The sequence below is a fragment of the Lucilia sericata genome, unplaced genomic scaffold (genome assembly GCF_015586225.1).
Source record: "Lucilia sericata isolate MDLA Ls3-8-SP2 unplaced genomic scaffold, ASM1558622v1 Contig000248F_arrow, whole genome shotgun sequence".
In the NCBI taxonomy this organism is placed as follows: Eukaryota; Metazoa; Arthropoda; class Insecta; order Diptera; family Calliphoridae; genus Lucilia; species Lucilia sericata.
In genome coordinates this window covers 362,742-387,373 of record NW_023994274.1, presented here as the reverse complement: position 1 = coordinate 387,373, position 24,632 = coordinate 362,742, and the positions used below count along the sequence as shown (strand labels likewise).

At 29.4% G+C, this 24,632-nt stretch overlaps 1 protein-coding gene across 3 annotated transcripts in view; it reads left to right on the top strand.

Annotated features, from left to right (window-relative positions):
- Window positions 1-24,632, top strand: part of LOC119602664 (rh5-interacting protein) — a 47,657-nt gene that overhangs the window by 20,023 nt on the left and 3,002 nt on the right. The window contains exons 1-9 of one of the 3 annotated variants that reach the window (XM_037954293.1): window positions 4,088-4,245; window positions 20,112-20,528; window positions 21,805-22,491; window positions 22,557-22,676; window positions 23,013-23,132; window positions 23,525-23,788; window positions 23,928-24,080; window positions 24,146-24,274; window positions 24,353-24,499. In XM_037954293.1, coding sequence (XP_037810221.1) covers window positions 20,300-20,528; window positions 21,805-22,491; window positions 22,557-22,676; window positions 23,013-23,132; window positions 23,525-23,788; window positions 23,928-24,080; window positions 24,146-24,274; window positions 24,353-24,499 — 1,849 coding nt within the window. In that variant the 5' untranslated portion in view covers window positions 4,088-4,245; window positions 20,112-20,299. Of the gene's footprint in view, window positions 1-4,087; window positions 4,246-11,828; window positions 11,990-20,111; window positions 20,529-21,804; window positions 22,492-22,556; window positions 22,677-23,012; window positions 23,133-23,524; window positions 23,789-23,927; window positions 24,081-24,145; window positions 24,275-24,352; window positions 24,500-24,632 lie in introns of those variants that run through there. The other 2 variants (XM_037954292.1, XM_037954294.1) reach the window with 2 other exon arrangements.

Here is a 24,632-nt window from a genome sequence, read left to right as displayed (position 1 = left end):
AAATAGTACAATAATCAAAATGTTATTGTTGTATATAATACGATTACACACATACTGACTGACAGACATCTAGACATACAAACTATAATAGATATGGTAAAGATATTTCGATATGAAAAAAATATTAAGGTGAAAACAACAACAATGTATAGACTTAAAAAAAAGTATGTGAATGTCCGAAAGAACGAGCGAACGAATAAATAATAAAGAGATAGATTTTATACTGGGTTGGTTGGTTCGTTAGTTGGTTGGTTGGTATGAGAGTTGGTTGGTGGGTGGGTGGTTGGTTTACTGAATAGTGTTGTAATAGTGTTAGTAGAGTAGAATACCGCTATCAAGCAAATAATGGTTGGCGACATGTCAGTCGCTCTAAATGACTTTTTCGAAAAGGATGGAAATTTTCAAATAAAACGGTTAAAGTGCGCGCGGTTAAATAAACTAAGAAAAAATATACAAATCATTCTAACAATAATAAAAATTTTAATATGAAAGAAAATAATTAAAAAGAACAAATATTAAGACAATAATTAAACAAAATTTTTGAAAAAAAAATCAATTTTAAAGTAAAGCAATAAAATTTAAAACTACTGCAAATAAGAAAAATTAATAAAATTTATTAAAGAAATTATAACAAATTACACTTTACAAAGTCTTAAAGAACCCATACTACCTTCCCTACAACAAAAAGTTTTAAAAGTTAAAAAATATTTAAAAATGTTAATAAAGTTTTTTTTCCCCAAAACGCCATTCATTTTAATTAAATATATTTAAGTAATTGAGAATGTGTGTTTCTTAAATATTTTTTTTTTAATTTTTGGAAAATTTAATGAGTATCGATTGAATACTATGGAACAACAAAATCTATTCATGTTTATTAATACAATAACAAAAATAACAATAAAAAACTTAACTATAAAAAGCGAGTAGTAAAATTTACGTTGTGTTTGTGTATGAGTATTTGTGAGCGAGTTTATAAGCGAATGAGTGAGTGAATGTGTAAATGAAGAAAACCCATTACAAAAACATATTAAATAGGAAACGGAAGTGTAGATATTTTATCTTTACCATACACATATGAACGTGTAGCTACTCATACACTTATTTATTATAACAACAGCGTTGATGTATGAGTTAAAAACTTAAGAAAAAAATTTTTAAAAATAGAAATATGTAACATGTTCTATTAACTTTAAATTGTTAAAGTTTTTTTTTTATGAAAATGAATTATGCTTAAATAAAGCAGTATTATTGTGCACTTTTTAAAACTTTTAGAATTATATAATTAAATGTTTTCAAAATAAGTTTTAAAGACAAATATCTTTGAAATGTACATATATGTATGTATATGTATGTATTTATGTAGTGTTGAAAATACAATAGTGTCCGAATTATAGGATCTAATGGACTGGGTTTATGTAAGGAATCGTAATACAATTTTATATAAGTTAGTAAACTTAATTATGCTGCAAAATATGACAGGCAAAGGGCCACGTTTAACTAAAATCCATATATAAGATATCCTTCAGAAAATATTTTTAACGATCACAACTTGAACATATGGGAGGTGGTGACAGTTATGGGTTCTTATAAAACATTTTTATGTTTCATAGCTGTCCAAGTTTTAAAATATTTTGTAAAACATCACAAAATAAAACATTGTAAACTTACATATGTTCATACTTAAAAGGATAATATGAAACAGTTATGTCTATTGTTTTCAAGACAATTTAGCGTACGTATGATAAATGTATAATTCATATTTATTAGATATTACGTATACGTTTATTGAAATTACAAATTTTATGAATTCAGCATCAAAAAGATTTTAATTGATTTTTATTTTTTTATTTTTTTTTAAATTCTATTATCAGAAAATAGCATGCATGTCTTTTTTATTTAGCCATTAGAAAGAAATATTTCGGAAGAAATATTAAACAAAATAAAGAATTTAATGTACGTAAGACTAATATATAATTCATATTTATTAGATATAACGTATACGTTGCGTTTATTGGAATTACAATTGCATTCAGCATTAACATTTTTAATTGAATTTCTATTATCAGAAAATAACATGCATTTCTATTATATTTAGCTTTTAGAAAGAAATATTTGATTCAAAGGATAATAGTTAAAAAGATGAGTTACAGCGGATCAAAGATTGACATTTATCCCATACAAGTACAGTGATCAAATTCTATATAAACAAGATTTGAAATCTTTCTACCGAGTTCGATGAGGATCGATCGATAACTGATTCAACCTCTCATACACGGTTTCCTTTGGATTATTACTTTAAAGTGACTTTGACCTCTTTACAGCGATGAAATTCGATGTCAGCAAAGTCTATAAAATCGTTCTACAAAATTTTAGAAGGAAAATCACTTTGACGATCATTACCGGCTTAAACATATGATTAGATTTCTGAAATTCGTCATAAACAAGTTTTATAGAACCTAATTTATATTCGATAACTGATCCTACCCTCTACTCAGAATTTCAGAAAATAACCAAACTAAATACTGTAAATAAAAATAAAATCACTTTTTTCATGTGATTTGCTCATAACTATTATAAACTGTTCTTCAGGGCGCACAGTGGGGCATAATCTAATTTTTTTTTAAATTAATCTTCGTCAAATTCGAGTTAAAATTTTGAAAATAGATCCAAAAACAATTCCAGGCGCATCGCAATGGGGGTTCAAGGTAGGACTCCTTTGACACCATATACATTTTTTAAACGGGAGCCATTTCTTTATTTCCCATCCGATATGAAAGTTTTTTAAATTTATTTTAAGTGCTCAGCATGTGCTATTTGATTCTACTTAGAATAGACCATATGCTAAAAATTAAAAAAAAAAATATTTTGAATAAAATAAAGTCAAACAAATGTAATTTTTGCCAAAAAAAAAGTCAAACATTTTTTCTCATATTTTTTAAATATTTTTTCTAAAAGATTAAAGAAATATCTATCTAAACTTTTTGGAACAAATTTTGCTAAGAACAATAGGTAATAAGTTACATAGAAGACAAGAAACATACATATGGTTGATAAAATTGGCCCACTGTAACTCATTAAGTTCTGAAACGATTTTGTTGAAAAATTGTGTCTTTGCCAAGTTGACACCAAACTGTTTATAATTTTTCAATAACATCCGTTGTCAAAGTATATACATACGTACGACAACAGTATGTAATGTTGACAATATTGCAACAATTCGTTGTAGAAATATACATTTTATACACATCCGTTGTCTAAATGTTAACAAACGTGTAAGCTCACTATTGACAAACAATCCGTTGCCAAAGTGAATTTACCACGTTTGTTAACATTTAGACAACGGATGTGTATAAAATTTTGATTTCGACAACGAATTGTTGCAATGTTGACAACGTTGCGTTGTCAACATTACGTAGTGTTGTCGTACGTATGTATATACTTTGACAACGGATGTTATTGAAAAATTATAAACTCTTTGGTGTCAATTTGGTACCTCTGTGTACTATCTCATAGGACTAATGATCGTAAGACATCGATTTCAAAAGTTGGGTCACTTGACATGAAAATCCCCAAAAATGCTTGTAGACATATGAAAAGATTTTGATAAATAATGACCTAAATTCATATATATGTAGGTCCACCTCTTATACTAAAATATAGAGAATATTTTCAAAGCAAATGGTATCTTAAAGTTTTCATTAAAAGTGTTGTTTATTTGAAAACTTTGTTTAGTATTCCCATCTAGATATGTATATCTAAGTTTTATAAAATCATGTGGTATAAAAATAGTACGAAATTTCTATCATACATACTATCAACTAATCTCCTATAGAACTATCTAGCTTTTAGTTGTTGTAATACGGAGTAAAAGTATAAACTACTGGTATATTTATATAAAATTTATATTTTTTTAAACATGTAAATAGAAGAACATGTACTACAACTACATACATTTTAAACATACAAAATTGTTTTTGCTGCTTTGAATTTTCAAGTGAATCATGTAAATAATTTATATAGATCTAAAGAATGTATAAAGAAAAGTTAAAAATACTCGTTCCATGAATTCCAAAAAAAAAAAACAAGAGTTAAAAACATAAACTAATAAAAAAAGTGAAACGAAAATTTTTAAAGAAAATAAATAAAGAAAATTTTTATCAAACCACAAAATTTAAAGAGAAATATAACAGAAATTTACGTTTTAAGGATTAACGAGTCACAACATTTTATTGGGATTTAGAAAAGGTATGTATGTACAACAGAAAACAAAACTTATTTCTAACCTTAAATAAAAAACATGGGGTCTAACTTATAAGTAAAAAGTAGTGATATCAATTACACAATATGTATAAAGTTATATTTTTTGAAATATAATACCAGCCATAAAGTGTTCGACTTAAATGGTTTAAATACCGCACAAACGCCACGAAAACCTTTAATTAAAAATGTATTTAACATTTAATAGATTTTTTTAGATTTGTAGACGGTAGACAGACGTTTTGGACTACATTTGAAAAAAAATCTAACATAAATATTTCAAAATCGAAAGTTTAATTGCCTACAAATAAATACTTTTAGTCACCCTCGACCAACAACCAAATAACCAAATAAAAATTACCTACTGCATACTTACATTAATATTGTTAGTCAATTTACCCTTCTTTCCCTCTCTCAATAGTAATTGTTAAATCGCATTTATTCATGGTATGGATATGTGTTCTTATGTGCTTGGGTCTGTGCCTGTTCTATTTACCTTTTGTTGGAATTCAAATAATTAGGCGTTTCTTTTATTTTTGTATTTTAGTTTGGTATCTTTATTAGCAGGTTGACCTATATTACTATTTGATATGTGGGACAAGTTAAATAGACTTCAGGTCAATCTTGATTAATGTTAAAATTAACAATAAATTTATTTCTCTAGCTACAATTGTTAGTTAAATTTGGTGAACAAAATTCAAAGAAAATCGTTTTATTAAAATTAAATTTTAAAAAAATGTATATTTATTTGTGTTTATAACATAACAAAATATTGATCGCATAGATACTAAATACTTTATGTATATATATAAAAATGAATGTGTGTTGGTATGTTTGAACTTTATAGACTACTAAACGGCTGAACCGATTTTCTCAAAATTTTCACAGCGTATTTCTGTATGTCTGGAAGTGGGGAGGGAGCCACGCCCATATTAAGACAATAGTAAATCCGTATATTTGAGATAATATAACAGTTAAAGTCCTCAAATTTTATCGGAGCCATTTTTGTGTCAATATGATAATTTAGGACAAAAAGTGGGACTAGCATTAGGGGGCGTGGTACCTCCCATATAAATGAAATACAAAAATTCCTTTATTTTGGAAACTATAATAGTTAGAATCTTAAAATTTTGCACGAATAACTTTAACATCCATGTAAATTGGCGGACTACCCATGAGGGGAGCGGCACCTCCCATATTAATTAAATACAAAAATTTGTTTATCGGGAATTCTAACAGAACTAAATTTTGCACGAAGAACTTTAATATTTATCTGAACATTTTGAAGGAAAAAGATCGGACTTACATCTGGGGGTGCTTGGAGCCGCCATATGAATTAAATAGAAAAATTCATATACCTGAGAAACTATTACAGCTAGAATCTTCAAATTTTACTTGAAGAGCTTTGACATTCATCTGAACATTTAGAGTATAACGGGAGGACTTTTAATGGGGGACTTAGTAATTCCCATATGAATTAAATACAGAATTTCGTTTATCTGGGAAACTAATAGAACTAGATTCTTTAAATTTTGCGCAAATTATTTTAATATCCATCTGAACATTTTGGAGAAAAGAGGGCGGACTTACATCTGGAGCACTTGAAGCCCCCACATGATTGTAAATAGAAAAATTCTGAGAAACTACTAGAGCTAGAATCTTCAAATTTACATGAAGAACTTTGACATTCATGTAAACATTTAGAGCATAACGGACGGACTTTCAATGAGGGCACTACATATGTGATTTAAGTAATTTCGTATATTTTGGAAACTGTTAGATTATTTAAATTTTTCATAGATAGATAGAAATTGAGGAACTTGCAATAATTGGCGTGGCATCTCTCATATATAACATAATATAAATCTGGAAAACTATTGTAGTTAGAATCTTCAAAATCGTTAAGTGGGTTTTTTATTTATATTGCTATTAGAGTAGCAAAGCACACTGGGTATAGCTGGTGTATTATATTTGGTAAAAAAGTTTTGGATGACAAAATATTTTGATATAATTTTTACAGACAATTAGCGAAGCACACCGGGTATGCTTGTTATTTTAATTTTTGAAGATAATTCAATAAAATTTGGCTATTGAAAATTTTAGAAATCGGTACCTTATTAAACCTAGCCGCCATACAACCGCTTTTTAGCTTATATATATGATAAGTCTAATCCATATCACCAATTTTCATAACGATCGGACCTCATTTGACCCTAGGTCCCATATAATACTTTTCCCAGTGTGTAAATTATTAAACGTCCATAACTCTATGTTAAAATTGTTGTGATATTAAATTCATAGAAATCATTTATCCTTGAAAAGGAATTTTTTAATATTTTATCGATTATTTTTAATTAATCCTTAAATGTGGTAAAGACTCGCTATATTTACCGAATATGTATAAACAACATACCAATGTTAAAAATGTATTTTTAAATTGTCCCTGTTCGAATGTTCAATGTAATTGTATCTAAAATGCGTGTGTGTAGTCTATAATAAATTTCTATTTAAATATACGGAAAAGATCGCAAAGATTAACTTAATTGTGATTTTATAACTAGTTATTATAGTAAATTAAAAAAAAATTGAATTAAAAATATAAAAAAATTTATAGAAAAACAGATCTACAGGTTAGTTGACCATATAATACTTTTCCCAGTGAGTAAATTATTATAAATATATAGTAATTTTTTAATGAAAAATGGAAGTATCTGTTGGAAATTTTAATTCTTAGATACCATCATCATACGAAAAATCTCTGAAACATTATAAAAATCTATATAAAAATTTTACAATTTCCAATATTTTTGTTATCCTTTGTTCCAGCTTACTTAATTTTAGATTGAATTAAGTATTTATGTTAGTTGAGAGCTTCTGATTTGGAGCCACCATAATAATATACATATATGTACACACATATGTTTATACACAAATACAATCTCACATCTATTGTACATATAATTTCAACAACGGAAATACATTAATTGTCACTATAGTTTGTGTGTGTGTGTGTTTTTTTTATATGTTTGTGCTAGAAATTAATGACAATAATAAAGAAAGTATAATTGGGCATGGTCGACCATATGATACCCTGCCTTAATTGTACCCTACAAAAATTTAGTGGAAAGGGTTTGTGCTGATTTTTGTAACGCACAATAATATCGGTCATACTTTAAAGTATACCAATCGGCTTAGAATCAATTTCTGAGTCGATTTAGCTATGTCCATCCGTCTTCCCGTGTCATATTATAGGTTGCAAGGACGAAGCCTATTGGTTAAAATCGGTCCATTATTTCACATAGCTCCCATACAACTGAATCCACGAATAAGAATTTTGAGCTTTTGTGGGTCTTAGACCAATAATTCTATGTGTTACAAACATAATAACCTCCATCTTTTTTGACGGTGGGCATAAAAAGTAATAAATGTTGCGTGTATTTACATATCTACATATATACTTGTCTACATATATCGTCACCTGAAATGCAAAAAGGCGTAACAACCAAAAAATTTTAAATCGACTTTGCGAATGGAAATGTTCCACTACACCGACTTTATTGAAATGAAATTCAAAAGAGCGTAACAACAAATTAGTACTTTCCACAAAACAGAAAGTCCTAAAAAGCAACAATAGACAATGTCTAGCGGTACAGTCATGTTCAAACGTGTTTATTGATGTTAGGATATAAATCTTATAAGAAACAATTGCTTTCATTCTATAAAGTTTTTTGTCTCTCCAGTAAAATTTTTAAATGTGTTGTTACGCCCTTTTGCATTTCAGTTGACGATATATGTATGTATAAAGTAAATAAACACATACATACATAACTTTATATATTTCTATGTTTATATCCCAGCTAGCATTTGGAAGATTGTTGGATGATTAATCAGTAAACTGACTCATTTTTGACTCCTTTTGATGACCTAAACGTGATTAATAAGTTGAGCGCTTAAAAAATGATTCGAAAATTATACCGATATATGATTTAAAACTGATTATTTGAAAAACAATAATGAAATGTATAGCAATCATAAATTGATCATCCTGGTGTTTAAAATATGATGGTTTTAAAAACTTAGTTTGTGATCATATTTCGAGCAGTTGGAAGATCAACAATTGTTTCTTATGTAATTGTTTTTGTTTGCAATGGAATAGCAACACTTGCACTTAAAAATGACTCAAAAACGATTCAAAAATGACTCGAAACTGATTAGAAAATGGGCTCAGAACTGGACTCTTTTAGAAGAGTTGGCAAAAAATTTTGTGTGGCCTAATATAAGTTGATATAATTCTCATTTCGTTTATAAAATTAAATGTATAATTATTTAAATTTGTGTGATATTTATAAAGTCGATTTTCTGTCAAGGAAATTGAAATTGTATTATGCTTTAATTATAATAATTTTATATGTTTAATGATCTTCTATGGAAGATAGTTGGGTGACTAATCACTAAACTAAGTCTAAATAATTCCAATTAATGTTTATAATCTGATTTATTTGAAAAACAATAACAAAATGTACATTAATCACAAATAGGTCTTCCAGGTGTTCGAAATTTGATTGTTTATGAATTTATTTTGTAGTTACATTTCGAGCAGTCGAAAGATCAAAAATTGTTTTCTGTTGTATTGTATTTGTCTGTAACAAACATAAAAATTACTCAGAAAAGACTCAAAAATGACTATAATATGATTCGAAATTTGTCTGTAACAAACATAAAAATTACTCAGAAAAGACTCAAAAATGACTATAATATGATTCGAAAATAATTCTAAAACGGACAGTAAGTCGGCTCATTAATGACTCAAAAAAGATTAAAAAATGAGTCAGAACTGATCAGAAGTGGAGCTCATAAAAGACTCGTTTTGAAGAGTCGCGGGTAGGGTACCATTTTCTCCCGACGAATGTATCATTTATGATCAGAAAAAGCGCGCATATATGATCATTTTAATCGTGCAGAAGAGTCATAAATGACTCGAATGTGATCAAAAATTTCAAAAAATACTAGCTGGGTAGTATATACTGTGTAAACTTTATACAGTATATATTTTTGGATGCTAACTAATATACATATATGTATACTATTTACATACTTATGATTCATTTGATTAAATTATGGAAAAATAAACAAGTAAAATGCTATTAGCGAAAACCCCGAATATTTTACTTGAAGTTCAAATTCATGGGCATTTTATTACTTAAAGTTTTATTGCGAATCTTAGTCCGATATTGTCCATTTTCAATTGCAAATACACTAAAAATTTGTGGAAAATCTCAGTCCATTAGCCTCCCACGTTTGTTTTTAGTCAGATCGATATATTGACAAAATCAATACCGCCTCATACTTACTTTATAATGTTGAGTATAATTAAAACAAACATTCAAAAAATACTTTTACTTACAGGTCTTTAATAGCTTTCTTTTAATCAATATCATTCTTAATGGAACAGTCTAAAAATGTCATTATATTTTGTTCATTTTCGGATGCAAAAGAGATTTTCATGACAAAGTTTTATAAGCATTTATAGGATGAATGCAAAACTCTTCTTTCCATTGCAATCAATCAATTTCTTGCAATTTGGAAATGCTGTACAAAAATACTTTAATATATAGAGATACATATGGGAAATTTCACGTCAAGTGACCCAACTAAAAAAATCGATTTTGATGAAATATCGGTCAAGAACTGTCGAACTTAGGGGGGATCAAAGTTGGAGATTTTGGTCATACAGGGATTTATTCAAATAAGTGTAAGTTTTCACCTATTGGACCTAGCAAAAATTGTCCAACTGAGTTGAGATAGCAAAAAAAATTTTCATCTAAATCGGAAAACATAGATTTTTAAAGTTGGGTCACTTGACACGAAATTCCCCATATGTATATGTGGTTACTTTTGATGATTTTAGCCCAAAGCATTCTATTCTAGAGCTTTTTTTAATACTAGAAGTTTCTCCTTAATCTTTAAATTTAGAAATTATTCTAAAATATCTCTTCATGATTAAATGACTATACATAGATAAAGAGTTTTTAAGCCAAATTCACCTCTATTCAAGAAATATCAAAACAAATTGGGTCCTTCTTAATGAAAGACCCTGTAATAATGTATATTTATTTTTTTTTAATTTTTTAAATTTAATAATTCATTAAAAAATCTAAGCCCTGAAGTATACCACGAATATTATTCATTCTTTAAATTGTTCTAGCTGTGAGTCATTTGTTAACTTCAAATTAATAAAATATTGGGTAAAAAAGAAAGTGCATTCACATACATAGTAGGGTGTTCGAATATTCGACATTTTAGAAAAACCGGTTTTCGAATAGTTCGAGTAGTAGACATTTAAAAAACCGAACATGGCCTGAACTGATTTTTAATATATAAAAAGATTATAACTTTAGATCTAGTCGTTCAATTTACATTATTTCTTAAATATATATAAAAGTTAAGAAAAAAGGCCTCTTGGAATTATAAAACAGTGGGTAGAATCACAAAGATCCTGAGAGCACAAGTAGAAATCTCCTCAAAATGAGCGAGTCAGAGGTTATGGGCATAGCTATATAAAATTGGACGTGCTGATTTAGACGAATGTAGAACATGTGGAGAGGACAGCGAAACGTTGGAAGACTTTCTTTGCCACTGTCTGGCATTCGTCAAAGTTAGATCCAAATATCTTGAGAGTGATATTATTCCGGATATAACATTATTATTAGGAATTACGTCCAGGAAATCGAGTTACTGAACATTAAAAAATAATACATTTTTCTTCCATGAAAAGTAGGGCTCGATAGTGGCCTAGGTGTATTTCTTCGGATTTGATCTCTTCATATCAACCTAACCTAAGAATAATAGGTATTTATTGCTTATTCCAAAATCCCTAAGTTGTATAGTTTGGGTAATTCTCATAGACATTCCAATACTTCTATAAATTTTCAGTCCCAATCTAAATTTTACTCCAAACCTAAACATTGTCTTATTTTACCTAAAATACCTAAACTAACAATTCGCCAAAATCTTATAAAGTTATCCAATAAATGACTAAGAAAGTAATAATCTTTAAAAACTTTCAAAGAACTATTTTATAATAATTTATAAGAATATTAATATTACTTTATATTTTTTTTATTATTTTCATTGTTCTTGTCCCAGAGTCATTATTGTTTTATGATTTTATTAAATGAGAAATTGGACAGGTGTTCAACGAAAAATAAAAATATATCTACATCTACATACAAAATTTTAACTTTTTTGTTTTTGTCACTCTGCTACACCTGAAACCCACCTGAATGTTTTTTCTCTGTAAAAAATGACAAAAACTTTTCGAGATAAGAAATTAAATAGTAATATTAAACAAATAAAAGCGTCAGAAAGTAAAAATTTCGTATACTATTTATAATCAATACTCCGAATATGTTCCATTAAAACATTTGGAAACAAATGCAGATAACTAACTAACATTTTTTTTGGCGTAAGTGGATTAGATAAGATTTGTGTCGATATCATGTATAAGCACTATAATTTTTCATTCAAATTCGCCAATATTCAATCAGTCAAAATCAGTTGCAATTCAAACAGTGTTAACGACAATTTCGAAAATTCGTTTTGTAATTAGTTCAAAGATAAATTGCTTTAATAAAAATTGCTAAAAAATCATTTTTCTTATTTCCTTTAAGGAAAAAAACAGAGAAAATGAAAATTTTATACATTTTAGCACTGACATGTCTTGTGGTAACAGGTACCTACTATATATACTAATAATTGGAACTGAAAAATATGTTTGTACAAACAAATTATAATAACACGAAATATTTAGTTGTTGGAAAGAAAATAATATTATTTTCGAAATGGAAAATTTTTACGTTTAATTAACATAAATTTGTAACTAAAAAATTATTTGTGCATTTTTAATTAAGTGGTCATTGCAGTTATAATAAATTCTATTTCTAATAATGAACTAAACTAAAATGAGTTGTTTTGTGGTGGTATTAATAAAAAATAAAATGAAATTTAAGAAATAAGAGATATTCGGATATGCCGAATACTCTCCATCAATACAAGTGTTGTAAATTTCAAGTGAAGAATTCTCTATAGGTGGACATTAGAGTGGCCAAAAAAAGATTTTATTTTGTCCATTAGTGTTTAAACCTACCTAGTGTTTAATTTTAATCCAATCGGATAACGGGAATCGATTGAAAAGTGTAAAATTTGGATTTCTTCATTTCTTCTGATATTAAAATTATCTTTTCTTATCAAATCTTATCTTCTAAAGACAATATTTAACGAAAATGTTTCAAGATTCAATATTATAAAAGATCCAAAAAGTACCATACGAAATAGTACCAAAGAAATTCACTCCTATAGATTTTCATTCAATCCTTTTATCGGATTTTATGTTTATAATTTCAATAATTCAGAAAATTAAAAAAAAAATACTAATTTAAAGACGAAAAAGTACCACAACGTCCACTTTTATGGACTTTTCATTTAATCAGTATCGATCAGGATCCTATATGTCTAATTATATGTTTCTAGGTTCAATATTGCAGAAAAACCAAAAAGTACCAGTTGAAGAACGAAAAAGTGCCAGAACGTCCCTTTTTATAGATTTTCATTTATGTTGCTAATTTCAATAATTCAGAAAATCAAAGAAAGTTCCATTTGAATTACGAAAAAGTACTAGAACGTCCCCTTTTTTACATGTTTAGCTTCAGTATTGTAGGTTAAATATTGTAAAAGCTTCAAAAAGTACCAGTTGAAGAACAAAAAGTACCAAAAATTGTATTCTTATAATTTTTTTTCATCAGGATCCCATATGTCTGTTATATGTTTCTAGGTTCAATATTGCAGAAAAACCAAAAAGTACTAGCTGAAGAACGAAAAAGTACCAGAAGGTCCCATTTTATAGATTTTCATTTATGTTTCTAGTTTCAATAATTCAGAAAATCATAGAAAGTTCCATTGGAATGACGAAAAAGTACTTGAACGTCCCCTTTTTTAGACGTCTAGGTTCATTACACAGTGAGACAAAATAAACGAAAATTGAAATACCTTGGAAGTGATACTATTTTTCTGAAAGGTGATTCCGAGTATAACAAGAATATGTTTTTGAAATTTGCCAAACACCTCTAAAATCTTGAGTTACGGGTAAAAAACCGGTTTTTCGTACCTTTGGGCACTTATAAGTCAGTAACTTAGTTAAATCTGGACCTTCAGAAAATCAGTTTATGAACAATTTTGTATTAAGAAAAAAGTCAATAACGTCGTCAATTTCTAACGAATTTTTAAAAACAAAGTTGCGTTATTGTCATGAATATACATGGGTTTCTAATCAATTAATAAATAGTGCGGGTCCTATATAAAATACTTTCAAAAAACATCTCCAAACTTGAACAACGGCGCAAAACTTAAATAAAAAATATGTTTGCTGATGAAATTCACACATATCTCTCCAGGTTACTTAAACGTTATATATGTCATTATAAAGGCCTCAGCTTCTGCTTTCTAAATCCGTAGAGAAACTTAAAATCGGTCCAAATTTAACTAACTTACTGACTTATAAGGTACGAAAAACCGTTTTTTTACCCGTAACTCAAGATTTTGGAGGTGTTTGGCAAATTTCAAAAACATATTCCTGTTCTACTCGGATCCATCTTTCAGAAAAAAAGTATCACTTCCCATTTTTGTCGCATAGTGTTATTGTAGGTTAAATATTGTAAAAGATTCATAAAGGACCAGTTGAAGAACAAAAAAGTAACGAAAAGTTTATTCTTTAAAAAAAATGTATTCCGGCAGAATCCTATATTTCTGAATCCCCAAAAAATACCAGTTGAAGAACAAAAAGGTACCAAAAACCCATTCATACAGATTTTCATTCACTCTCTCTGAATGGTTAATGTTATGTTTTTAGGTTCAATATTATAGACAATTCAACCTTTTGAAGAACGAAAAAGTCCTCTCTTATAGGTTCTCATTTACTCTGGGAGTCTACGTGTTTAATGTCATGTTTCTATGTTCAATATTACTGAAAATTCAAAAAGTGTACCAATCAATAGTCCTTGCTCCCAGAGCTACAAATAACACCTCATTGGAATATTTAATTTGTACAAAAATTAAACATTTGTAAGTTAATTTTCTACACACAATTTTCCATCCCCGATTTTGGCAATAACAACACACAGCTTCAAATGTAACGTGCTGTTCTTGCTCTCTTTTGATTTTTGAACCACGCAAACTAGGTTTAGGTTTTGGTAAGTAAGATAGCCACTCAATCAATCCTAAGTGCCTCACATGGGTTCACCTAATTTCGGTACCGTATCGATGAACTAGTGGTCATAGGAGTCCATTAAAGTACTACTCACTACTTCCAAATTTAAACCAGCCGGTTTGATTTACAAAGTTTAAGATATTTTTGAGGCTTATCCCAGGTAGCTCCTCCATACAAGAGAGAATAGCTGAGCCGAAACAATGTTCTCTGCTCTCTTTGAATGACGTACAACAGTAAAGGAGGTGAGATATTGTTTCCTTTTCCACGTCATTATGAAAACTTCTACAGTAATCGTTATATTCGAGACTCATTCATCTGGCGTGATTATCAATTTTACAGTGTCTCGTTATGACTGATAACAGCGTTCATTTCTGCTCCCTACGAAAGCTCAATAGTAAGATTGACATGGGAGGTAAATGGTTTCTCTAAACCATCTGTTGTGATGCCTTAGTGGTCGTAGGAGTTCACTTCTTCCAGATTTAAACCAGCTGGTTTGATTTACAAGGTATACAATATTTTTGAGGCTTATCCCATATAGCTCCTCCATACAAGAGACAGCAGACCTAAAAAAATGTTGTCTGCTCTCATTGAATGATGGTCAACAGCAAAGGAGGTGAGATATTGTTTCCTCTTCCTCCTCATTATGACAACTTCTAGAGTAGCCCAGCAAAAAAAGTGTAGAAAAAGATGTAGAATTTTCATCACAACTAGTAACCCGAAGTGCTTCAAATTCGGGTGTAAAACCTATGAATTTTACATTAGCGTGTCATTGGAGGGATGTTGTTCATTTTTGGCAACTTTGAACTACATCTGATCTTATTTTTAGAAGCAGTAAAAATCCGATATTTGGATGTCAAAAATAAAACACATTATCTTAATGATGCGCTTATGTAAATTTCACTACTCTTTCACCAAATCTTGATGTACTTCAAATATGTTATTTGTAATGACTTTTCCACATCTCTTTCCTCACTTTTAACTGGGGTTCCATTTGTAAGGAAATATTTGGTTTATAAAAGTGAAAAATATGTGATCGCATTTTAAGATGTGATTAAGATGTAGTTTGTAAAGTATGACATCAATTATTTTTTGCTGGGAGTCGTTGTATTCGAGACTCATTCATCTGGCGTGATTGTCAATTGCACATTGTCCCGTTTTGACTGATAACAGCGTACTTTTCTGCTCCCTTCGGAAGCTTAACAGTAAGATTGACCTGGGAGCTTCGTATAGAGGCCAAATTGATGTGGAAGTAAGGCGGAAGAAAGGTGGTTTCGGTTAACCATCTGATTTGAGCCATTTCAAACAGTTTAGTCTAAACCAGTGACATACAGTTTGTAAGGAAGATACCAGTAAAGGTGTCGATTTCATCTTACCCTTTTATCACACCATTCCTGGCAAGTTTGTCAGCCATACAGTTTCCTTGACAGTTTCTATATACAGGGACCCTAGAATGTCTCTTTCAGAGATACCCGGTATTCATCGGTTAACCTATATGTCGTCTTTAGATTTTGATCGCAGCTTTACTGCCCGTATATACACATATATCTCCCGATATTTGTATATATACTCCACCAATTTGCGACTTGTTCAATAGTAGATATCTCTGCCTGTAACACGCTATAATAATTAGGTAACCTATACGATAAAAGCGGATTTAATTTTAAAATCTTTCAATGTAAAAGCTAACACCCACCCTTCCACACCTCCTGGGGCATTTGTTACAACTTTGGTTGAGTGGCACTCGGGTACTTAATTCCTATCAAGAATCCGGATATAGAAGCGTCTCTTGACATTAAGATGCAAGGATTGGAAGTGTTTAATTATTATTCGTGTGTGCCCTACAAGCAAACTAACTACAAGAACAACATTTACCATCATATAAAAAATTAATGTTGTTGTTTTTTTAGATTTTATAGAATTATCGTAAAAATTTTCAACTATACTATGATCGCAAGAGCGGAGGGCAGAAAAGTAAAATTGAAGTAAAATATAGTAAGTCTAACATCTAGTTTATAAACAAACCAAAAGCAAATTAAACTACTTTTTCTTCGAGTCCATAAAAGTATGCCACAAACAAAAAACATCAAATGACCCTGAAACTATACTAATTATTTGTAAATATTTTATTAATTTATCATGTTATCGAACCGTGATAAATGACTTACAATAATTTAACAACAACATTATTCAAATACATATATACATATGTAGGTATGTAAATGAAAATATTTGTATTTGTACTCAAACAAAATGAAAGATGTGTTAAACAATGAAATTACAATATTAAATAATTTTAATAAATTAGAAAGTTAGAGGAAGTAAAAAAACGAACACTTTTTTCTTTCTATAATATTACGCAAAAAATATTAGCATAGTTTAGGGAGTATAGGGTAACAAAATAAAAATGTATGACAACTAAATAATAGCGGCATTTAGGGTAGAAAAGGGTTATTAATACGCTAACTAAAAAAAAATTATATACTAACTACTTAAACAATATAATTGTTGTCGTTGTATTTTACTTGTTATTTTAACATTAACATGTTAACTACAATGAAAATACAAAATAATAAAAAATATAGTTCAAAATATAGTACAATAATAACAAGGGTAACAAGAATTTTGTTTTCTTTTACTACAAATTGTTGTATCAAGGTCAAGTCCTTTAATTTTTCTATTTGTTATTTTTATTACATTTCTTCTTCTGTTATTTCTTTCTTGACCAATGACGGCGACTTTGAATATTTAGTTTTTATTTAATTTTTTTTAGTTAAACTTTAAATGTTTGCTGTAGTTCTTAAAATTTAAACATTTGTTGTTATTATTTTTATTTTCTTTAGAATTAAAAATCCATTGGTTTGAGTAGAGTGTTTGTTTTCTTGGTATACTGGCAGAGTCCTTATTTGTGGGGAGGTTTTCTGTTTTTTTTTACATTTAATCACGCTGAGCACAAAAAGATTATGTTTAAGTGTCGTGTTCTACTTTTAATGGTTGTAAATAGTAAATTCATTTGTTTTTCTTTCTGTTTCTTTTCATTACAAGTGTTTTTACTGTCACAAAATATAAAATTTAAATTATTTATATTTAATTTATTAACGGAAATTTTTCGAAAAGCAAACAAAAAATGACATTGAATAATAAGCAGTGGCGAAATTTTATTATTTTCTTTTATTATATAAATGGAACTATTTAATGACTTATTTTTGGGAAAAACTGATGTCCTGGGAAGTTTTACTGTAAAGAAAATATTTGTTAGGTTTAAGTGTAAATTTTATATAAAAGAATTAAAAGTTCTATATTCATACTTTTACACAGAGGGAAAAGGAAATATACACGCCTGGTACCAAATTGACACCAAATTTTTCAATAACATCCGTTGTCAAAGTGTATACATACGTACGACAACACTATGTAATATTGACAACTCAACGTTGTCAACATTGCAACAATTCGTTGTCGAAATCTAAATTTTTGAAACATCCGTTGTCTAAATGTTAACAAACTTGGTAAGCTCACTATTGGCAACGGATTGTTTGTCAATAGTGAGCTTACCACGTTTGTTAACAATTAGACAACGGATGTGTATAAAATTTAGATTTCGACAACGAATTGTTGCAATGTTGTCAATATTACTTAGTGTCGTCGTACGTATGTATATACTTTGACAACGGATGGTATTGAAAAATTATAAACAGTTTGATGTCAATTTGGTACCAGGCGTGTATATTTCTTTTTCCCTCTGTGTAGGTTTAATATTAAAAAAATATTCAAGAAAAATATTCCATCAGGATCCTATATGTATGATTTTACGTTTCTAGGTTCAATAATTCAGAAAATCAAAAAAGTACCATTTGAGTGCCCAAAAAGTACCAGCCCCCTTTTATAGATTTTCGTGTAATCAATATGCTGCTTGTTCAAATTTGCGTTTCTAAGTTTAATAATAAAAAAATATTCAAAAAGTAATAGTTGAAGAATAAAAAATTCACTGCTATAGATTTTCATTCCAGCAGGATATGTCTAATTAAATGATTCTAGGTTCAATATTGCAGAAAACTCAAAAAGTACCAGTTGAAGAACGACAAAAATTCTTTCTTATAGATTTTTATTCATTCAGGACTGTGAATGTTTAATTTTACGTTTCTAGATTGAATATTATATTAAATTCAAAAAGTACTTCCTGAAGAATCAAAAAGTACCAAGAAGTCCCCTATTATACATATGTACTCATTTACTCCAGACTCTACATGCTTAATTTCATGTTTTTAGGTTCAATATTATAGAAAACTCAAAAAGTACCAGTTAAAGAACGAAAAAGTACCAACAAAATATAAAGCTGTATGTTGTTGCTTTTTTCATTTTGTTAAAACATGCACAAAAATGCTCTTTTTTGATGAAATTTTCAGTGGCTGTCCCGTATTTTTGCTCATATCCATTATTTATGGACCGATTTGAAATAGCGATCTTTTCGAACGCGCGTCAAAATTATTGAAGATTTGGAACCCGAAGATATCTGGGGCCTTCAGAAAAATGATTTCAACAAACATACAGACAGCTTAATCTCTAACTATAAGGATCCGGAATATATACACTTTATGGGGTTGGAAAATTAGAAATTACATTCTGAATGTTATACATATACAATTCTCACGAAAGCGATATCTCGAATTCTGATGTGATAGAGAAATTGAGATCAAATTCGGATTCATTGTAGCTCAATTCTTTAGAAATGAATACTTTGGACTGTAGGTTAAAAATTTCGATGTGGAATTTTATCGTAATTCTAAAATTTGTTAATAATTTATTGGCAATAAATTTATCTTTTTTAAGAGGTTTTTAGGGGGTTTTCTTATGGACCGTTTCTCGTGAAATTTGTTAGAGATATTTTGTTTTTTATTTATCTCGCTAAACTGTATTCTATAAAATATATTTATAAAAATTTCAGATTAATATACGGATGAAAATTAATCATTCAAAAACCAAAAATTAGACAAACTAGTCTTTATTTATATGCAGCAAAACATATTTATTACAAAAAGTATTAATTACAATTTAAACAAATTTAGATAAAAAATAAAAGTAAATCTCCCCCCTATAATCTCTATGTGAAACACGTTCGTGTAGAGGTTAAAATAAAATCGTTATCGCTCATAGTTGATAATCGCGTTTAATTTCGTATAATAAACAATTAAACACCTGGCAAAATACAAAAAGCTGAACAAAAAAAAAAAAAAATACCAAAAACTATAATACTTACGTACGAAAAAAAGTTACATTTTAACTTAATCCAAGAAATATAACTGATAAGTGATACGAACCTGCATGGCATAAATAAATAACAAAACCAGACAGCCCCCCTCAAAAAGGCAGGGACAATTAACCAAAAACTAAATACATAAAACAGAAAGAAAATAAAAATATTATTGGAATTATTTTATTAACTAATAATGATTAATCACTGCAAATAAAACACGAAATAATTATTAAGTAAATAATTTTGAAATAAAAAAACTTCTAGCCCCAACCATTAACAACCTACTTTCGCTTTATTCAAATACCGATTGAAAACAATTTATTTTATCTTTCACTTTCACAGGCACAGGAGCTGTCTATTGGCCATGTGATACACATGACGATTGTACGGCCAAATACTCATCGTGCTCGTCGGCGACTAGTCAATGTAAATGCAACGATTTCGATATTGTGTTTTCCAGTGATTTTTCGACATGTTTGAAGACGTCACTGATTGGTGACAAATGCGAAGAAAGTGTTCAATGCAATCTTATGCCAACGGGAGCCAAGTGTAAATCGGGGGTCTGTGATTGTGCCGATGGCGAAACATATGTGCGCGGACGTTGTCGGAAATTAAATGGTCTCAATCAGCATTGTGATACAGATTTAGATTGTTATTTTGGTTATGATCGTGATTCGGTCCAGTGTAAGGAAAATATTTGTACATGTGCCAATGGATATTATCATAGACATGGCAACATATGCCGTCGTAAATCAATGGGTGAGTGAGAAATCTATGTTGAAAATAAAATAATGTTTAAAATACACTAAAGTAAGGAGTCAAATTTAGCACTGTGACTTTTTATATATAAGTTCTTTTTGATATCGCGTTACCTTCACGATATATTCAGTACTATCGTTCTATAGTCTAGTCTATAGTATAGTCTAAAGTCTAGTCTATAGTCTAGTTTATAGTCTAGTCTATAGTCTAGACTATAGTCTAGTCTATAGTCTAGTCTATAGTCTAGTCTATAGTCTAGTCTATAGTCTAGTCTATAGTCTAGTCTATAGTGTAGTCTATAGTCTAGTCTATAGTCTAGTCTATAGTCTAGTCTATAGTCTAGTCTATCGTCTAGTCTATCGTCTAGTCTATCGTCTAGTCTATCGTCTAGTCTATAGTCTAGTCTATAGTCTAGTCTAGTAGTCTATAGTCTAGTCTATAGTCTAGTCTATAGTCTAGTCTATAGTCTAGTCTATAGTCTAGTCTATAGTCTAGTCTATAGTCTAGTCTATAGTCTAGTCTATAGTCTAGTCTATAGTCTAGTCTATAGTCTAGTCTATAGTCTAGTCTATAGTCTAGTCTATAGTCTAGTCTATAGTCTAGTCTATAGTCTAGTCTATAGTCTAGTCTATAGTCTAGTCTATAGTCTAGTCTATAGTCTAGTCTATAGTCTAGTCTATAGTCTAGTCTATAGTCTAGTCTATAGTCTAGTCTATAGTCTAGTCTATAGTCTAGTCTATAGTCTAGTCTATAGTCTAGTCTAGTCTAGTCTAGTCTAGTCTAGTCTAGTCTAGTCTATAGTCTAGTCTAGTCTAGTCTAGTCTAGTCTATAGTCTAGTCTATAGTCTAGTCTATAGTCTAGTCTATAGTCTAGTCTATAGTCTAGTCTATAGTCTAGTCTATAGTCTAGTCTATAGTCTAGTCTAGTCTAGTCTAGTCTAGTCTATAGTCTAGTCTATAGTATAGTCTATAGTCTAGTCTGTAGTCTAGTCTGTAGTCTAGTCTATAGTCTAGTCTATAGTCTAGTCTGTAGTCTAGTCTATAGTCTAGTCTATAGTCTAGTCTATAGTCTAGTCTATAGTCTAGGCTATAGTCTAGTCTATAGTCTAGTCTATAGTCTAGTCTAGTCTATAGTCTAGTCTATAGTCTAGTCTATAGTCTAGTCTATAGTCTAGTCTATAGTCTATAGTCTAATCTATAGCCTAGTCTATATTAAATTATTGATTGATTTATTCTGTTGAATAAATAATAATTGATTATATCTTTATATTTCCAGAAATTGATGATGTTTGTGTCGTTCACACTGACTGTGAAGATTTGGGTGAAAATGTAAAATGTAAAAGTTTGAAATGTCAATATGTTAATGAAATAAAATCTAAAGTTAATAACAATAATAATCATACAAATATTAACAACAACATAAATACAAGAAATAACAACAATAATAATAACAATAATAACAACAACAACTACATAAATACTAGAGCAAAAAGACAAACTTCCACACCAACCGAAACCAATTCGAATCTTTCAAAATCATCACCCAGTGAAAGTGATTTTAATGTTGTTACCAAATTGGTCAATGGTCTGAGTACTACATCAAGTATTAACAACAACAATAATAATAACAATAATATCTTAAGTGATACAGATGCTGAAGATTTAAATACGGAATCGAAACAAGAATCAATTTCACCAGCCGCCGCTAACAATAAAGAAGCACAAAAGAGTCGTGAGATAGCGGTACAAACCAGTATCGATGCGTTCGAATTGAAGGTATTGACACCGAAAGTTAAAAATGTTGGTACAATTACAACCACCGCATCGACCAGTTCCAGCAGTCGTAGACCCTCCAGACAGCAACAGAGACAAAAACGTCGTCCAACCGTATTTCATTTTATTGATGATGAAAAAACTATATCAACTGTGTCGAACACTGATGACGATGTTGAGAATCAAGAATGTAGGTTATAGAATGTGAATATGTTTGGAATTATTTTCTATAATTTTGTGTTTTTTTTTTTCCAGATGGTTTTCAATGTACCTATCATGGATTACCCTGCAATGGCCTTCCTCATTCCATATGTTCCAATAATGTTTGTTTGTGCCGCCAGGGTTACTATAACAGAAATGGAAAATGTTTCGCTGGTAAGTAAATAGTAAATTGGACATTTTCAAATGATTTTCAGTTGTATATGTTAATGCAACCCTGTAAAAACTATTGGAATACGCGGTCTGTTTAGATAATCCCAAAACTACTCCCCTGTAAGCATGGAACATGTTAATTTTGTAAAATCAACATGGACCATGGTCTGCATTTCATTGTATTTGCTACGGAAAAGTAATTTATTAATTTGTTTAATATTATTCAAAATCAAACAGTTTTTCTGCTCTTCTGAAAACTAGACTATTTTGAGTTAGCACTTTTGAATATCTCGATATAAGTTTCTATATTATTACAATCTTTTTGTTTTTTTTTTTCAGAATTGGGCGAGATAGCAGAAAGTTCAGATGAATGTGAAAATGAATTTGATGCTGAAACTAAAAAATGTATTTGCCAAAAGAATTACTATTATGACGTCAATCTAAGAGAATGTCGTAAACGTAAGTAATGAGATATCAACACTTATCCTGTTCTGCAAAATACTATAACATATGACTCTTAAGATACATTCACACCTATCAAATATTTGACTAGAATAACGTAACCTCTAGAAAACCAACATATTGATTTTAAAGTTATCACTTTACAACGATTTCCTTTTTCTACATAATATGAAACTTGAAAAATCATGTAAGATCAATAAATAATGGTTACGCCTTTTTCATTAAATATTTGATAGGTGTGAACATACCTTTATACATAAATTTATTACTATTAGAACATTTTCCTATGCATTATATTAGTTTTGAAGCGTAATGAATACAGGATTAGAGTTAAACAATAACAAAGGACTCTCCTTTAAAAATTATATAAATTATTATTCATATTCCAGCCATACAATATCATTTATCCTGTACCAGAGATAATCAATGTAGTCCATTTGGTGCTGCTTATTGTCATCCTGAAATACCAAGACGTTGTACGTGCAAAGAATATGCCGAATACGATGAACTCTTGCAGATGTGTGTATATAAACAGGGCTTGGGTTCCGAGTGTGAAAGTGATGAAGGTTGTCCCGTTGAACATTCAATGTGTTCAAATCGTAGTTGTGTGTGTAAAACACACTATATTAGGAAAGGAGATAAATGTTTGCCAGGTAAGGAAAAAAACTGTATTAAATAATAAAAATATTCCATCGTAAACCACGAATTTGTCGTTGGACAATTTACTCCTATTCATTATTACATTTTAAATACATACAAAGTTCATAAATAAATCAAAATTCTTATTTACAGGCATTGGTGCTGAATGTTTCGAAGCCGATGAGTGCATGGTGGATAATTCAGTGTGTGCCACAACTTCAGCTTCCAATGCCACTCAGGATGATTCAAAATCCTGTCAATGTCGCAAAGGTTTTGTACATTTCAAAGATGAGTGTATTAAAGAAGGTATTTTAATCATTTAAATAAATAATCCATTAATTATAAATACATTTTTTTATTGAATTCCTTAGCCGAAGACATTGAGGAGGAATGCGTTGAAAATGAACAATGTAAACCTTTATTGGCCACTTGTGTTGACAATAAATGTTCCTGCAGCGATAAGCAACATTTTCAAAATGGTCATTGTGAAAGTCGAAAAGGTTTGTGACTGTTTCTTTTATTTTTTAAAGATTTTAGTACAACTTTTAATATTCATTCATGTTTGTTTTATTTTAAAGCTCTTAACGAAATTTGCTCGACCGCCAGTGAGTGTTATGTGGAAAAGGGTGCTGAAAATGTTGAGTGCCGTAATTCTGTGTGCCAGTGTAAATTTGGTTATAGAAGTGATAACGAACATCGATCTTGTGTTGCGTCCAATAAGAAAAGTGAGTAATTTTTAGTAATTTATTGAAAACAAATATATTTGCAGAGAAAATTCTTTGAAAAGTTGTCTCTAGAATAAGTTGTATAGTTTCCATTAAAAATTCTTTTCTATAATAAGATATACTTTAAGAAATT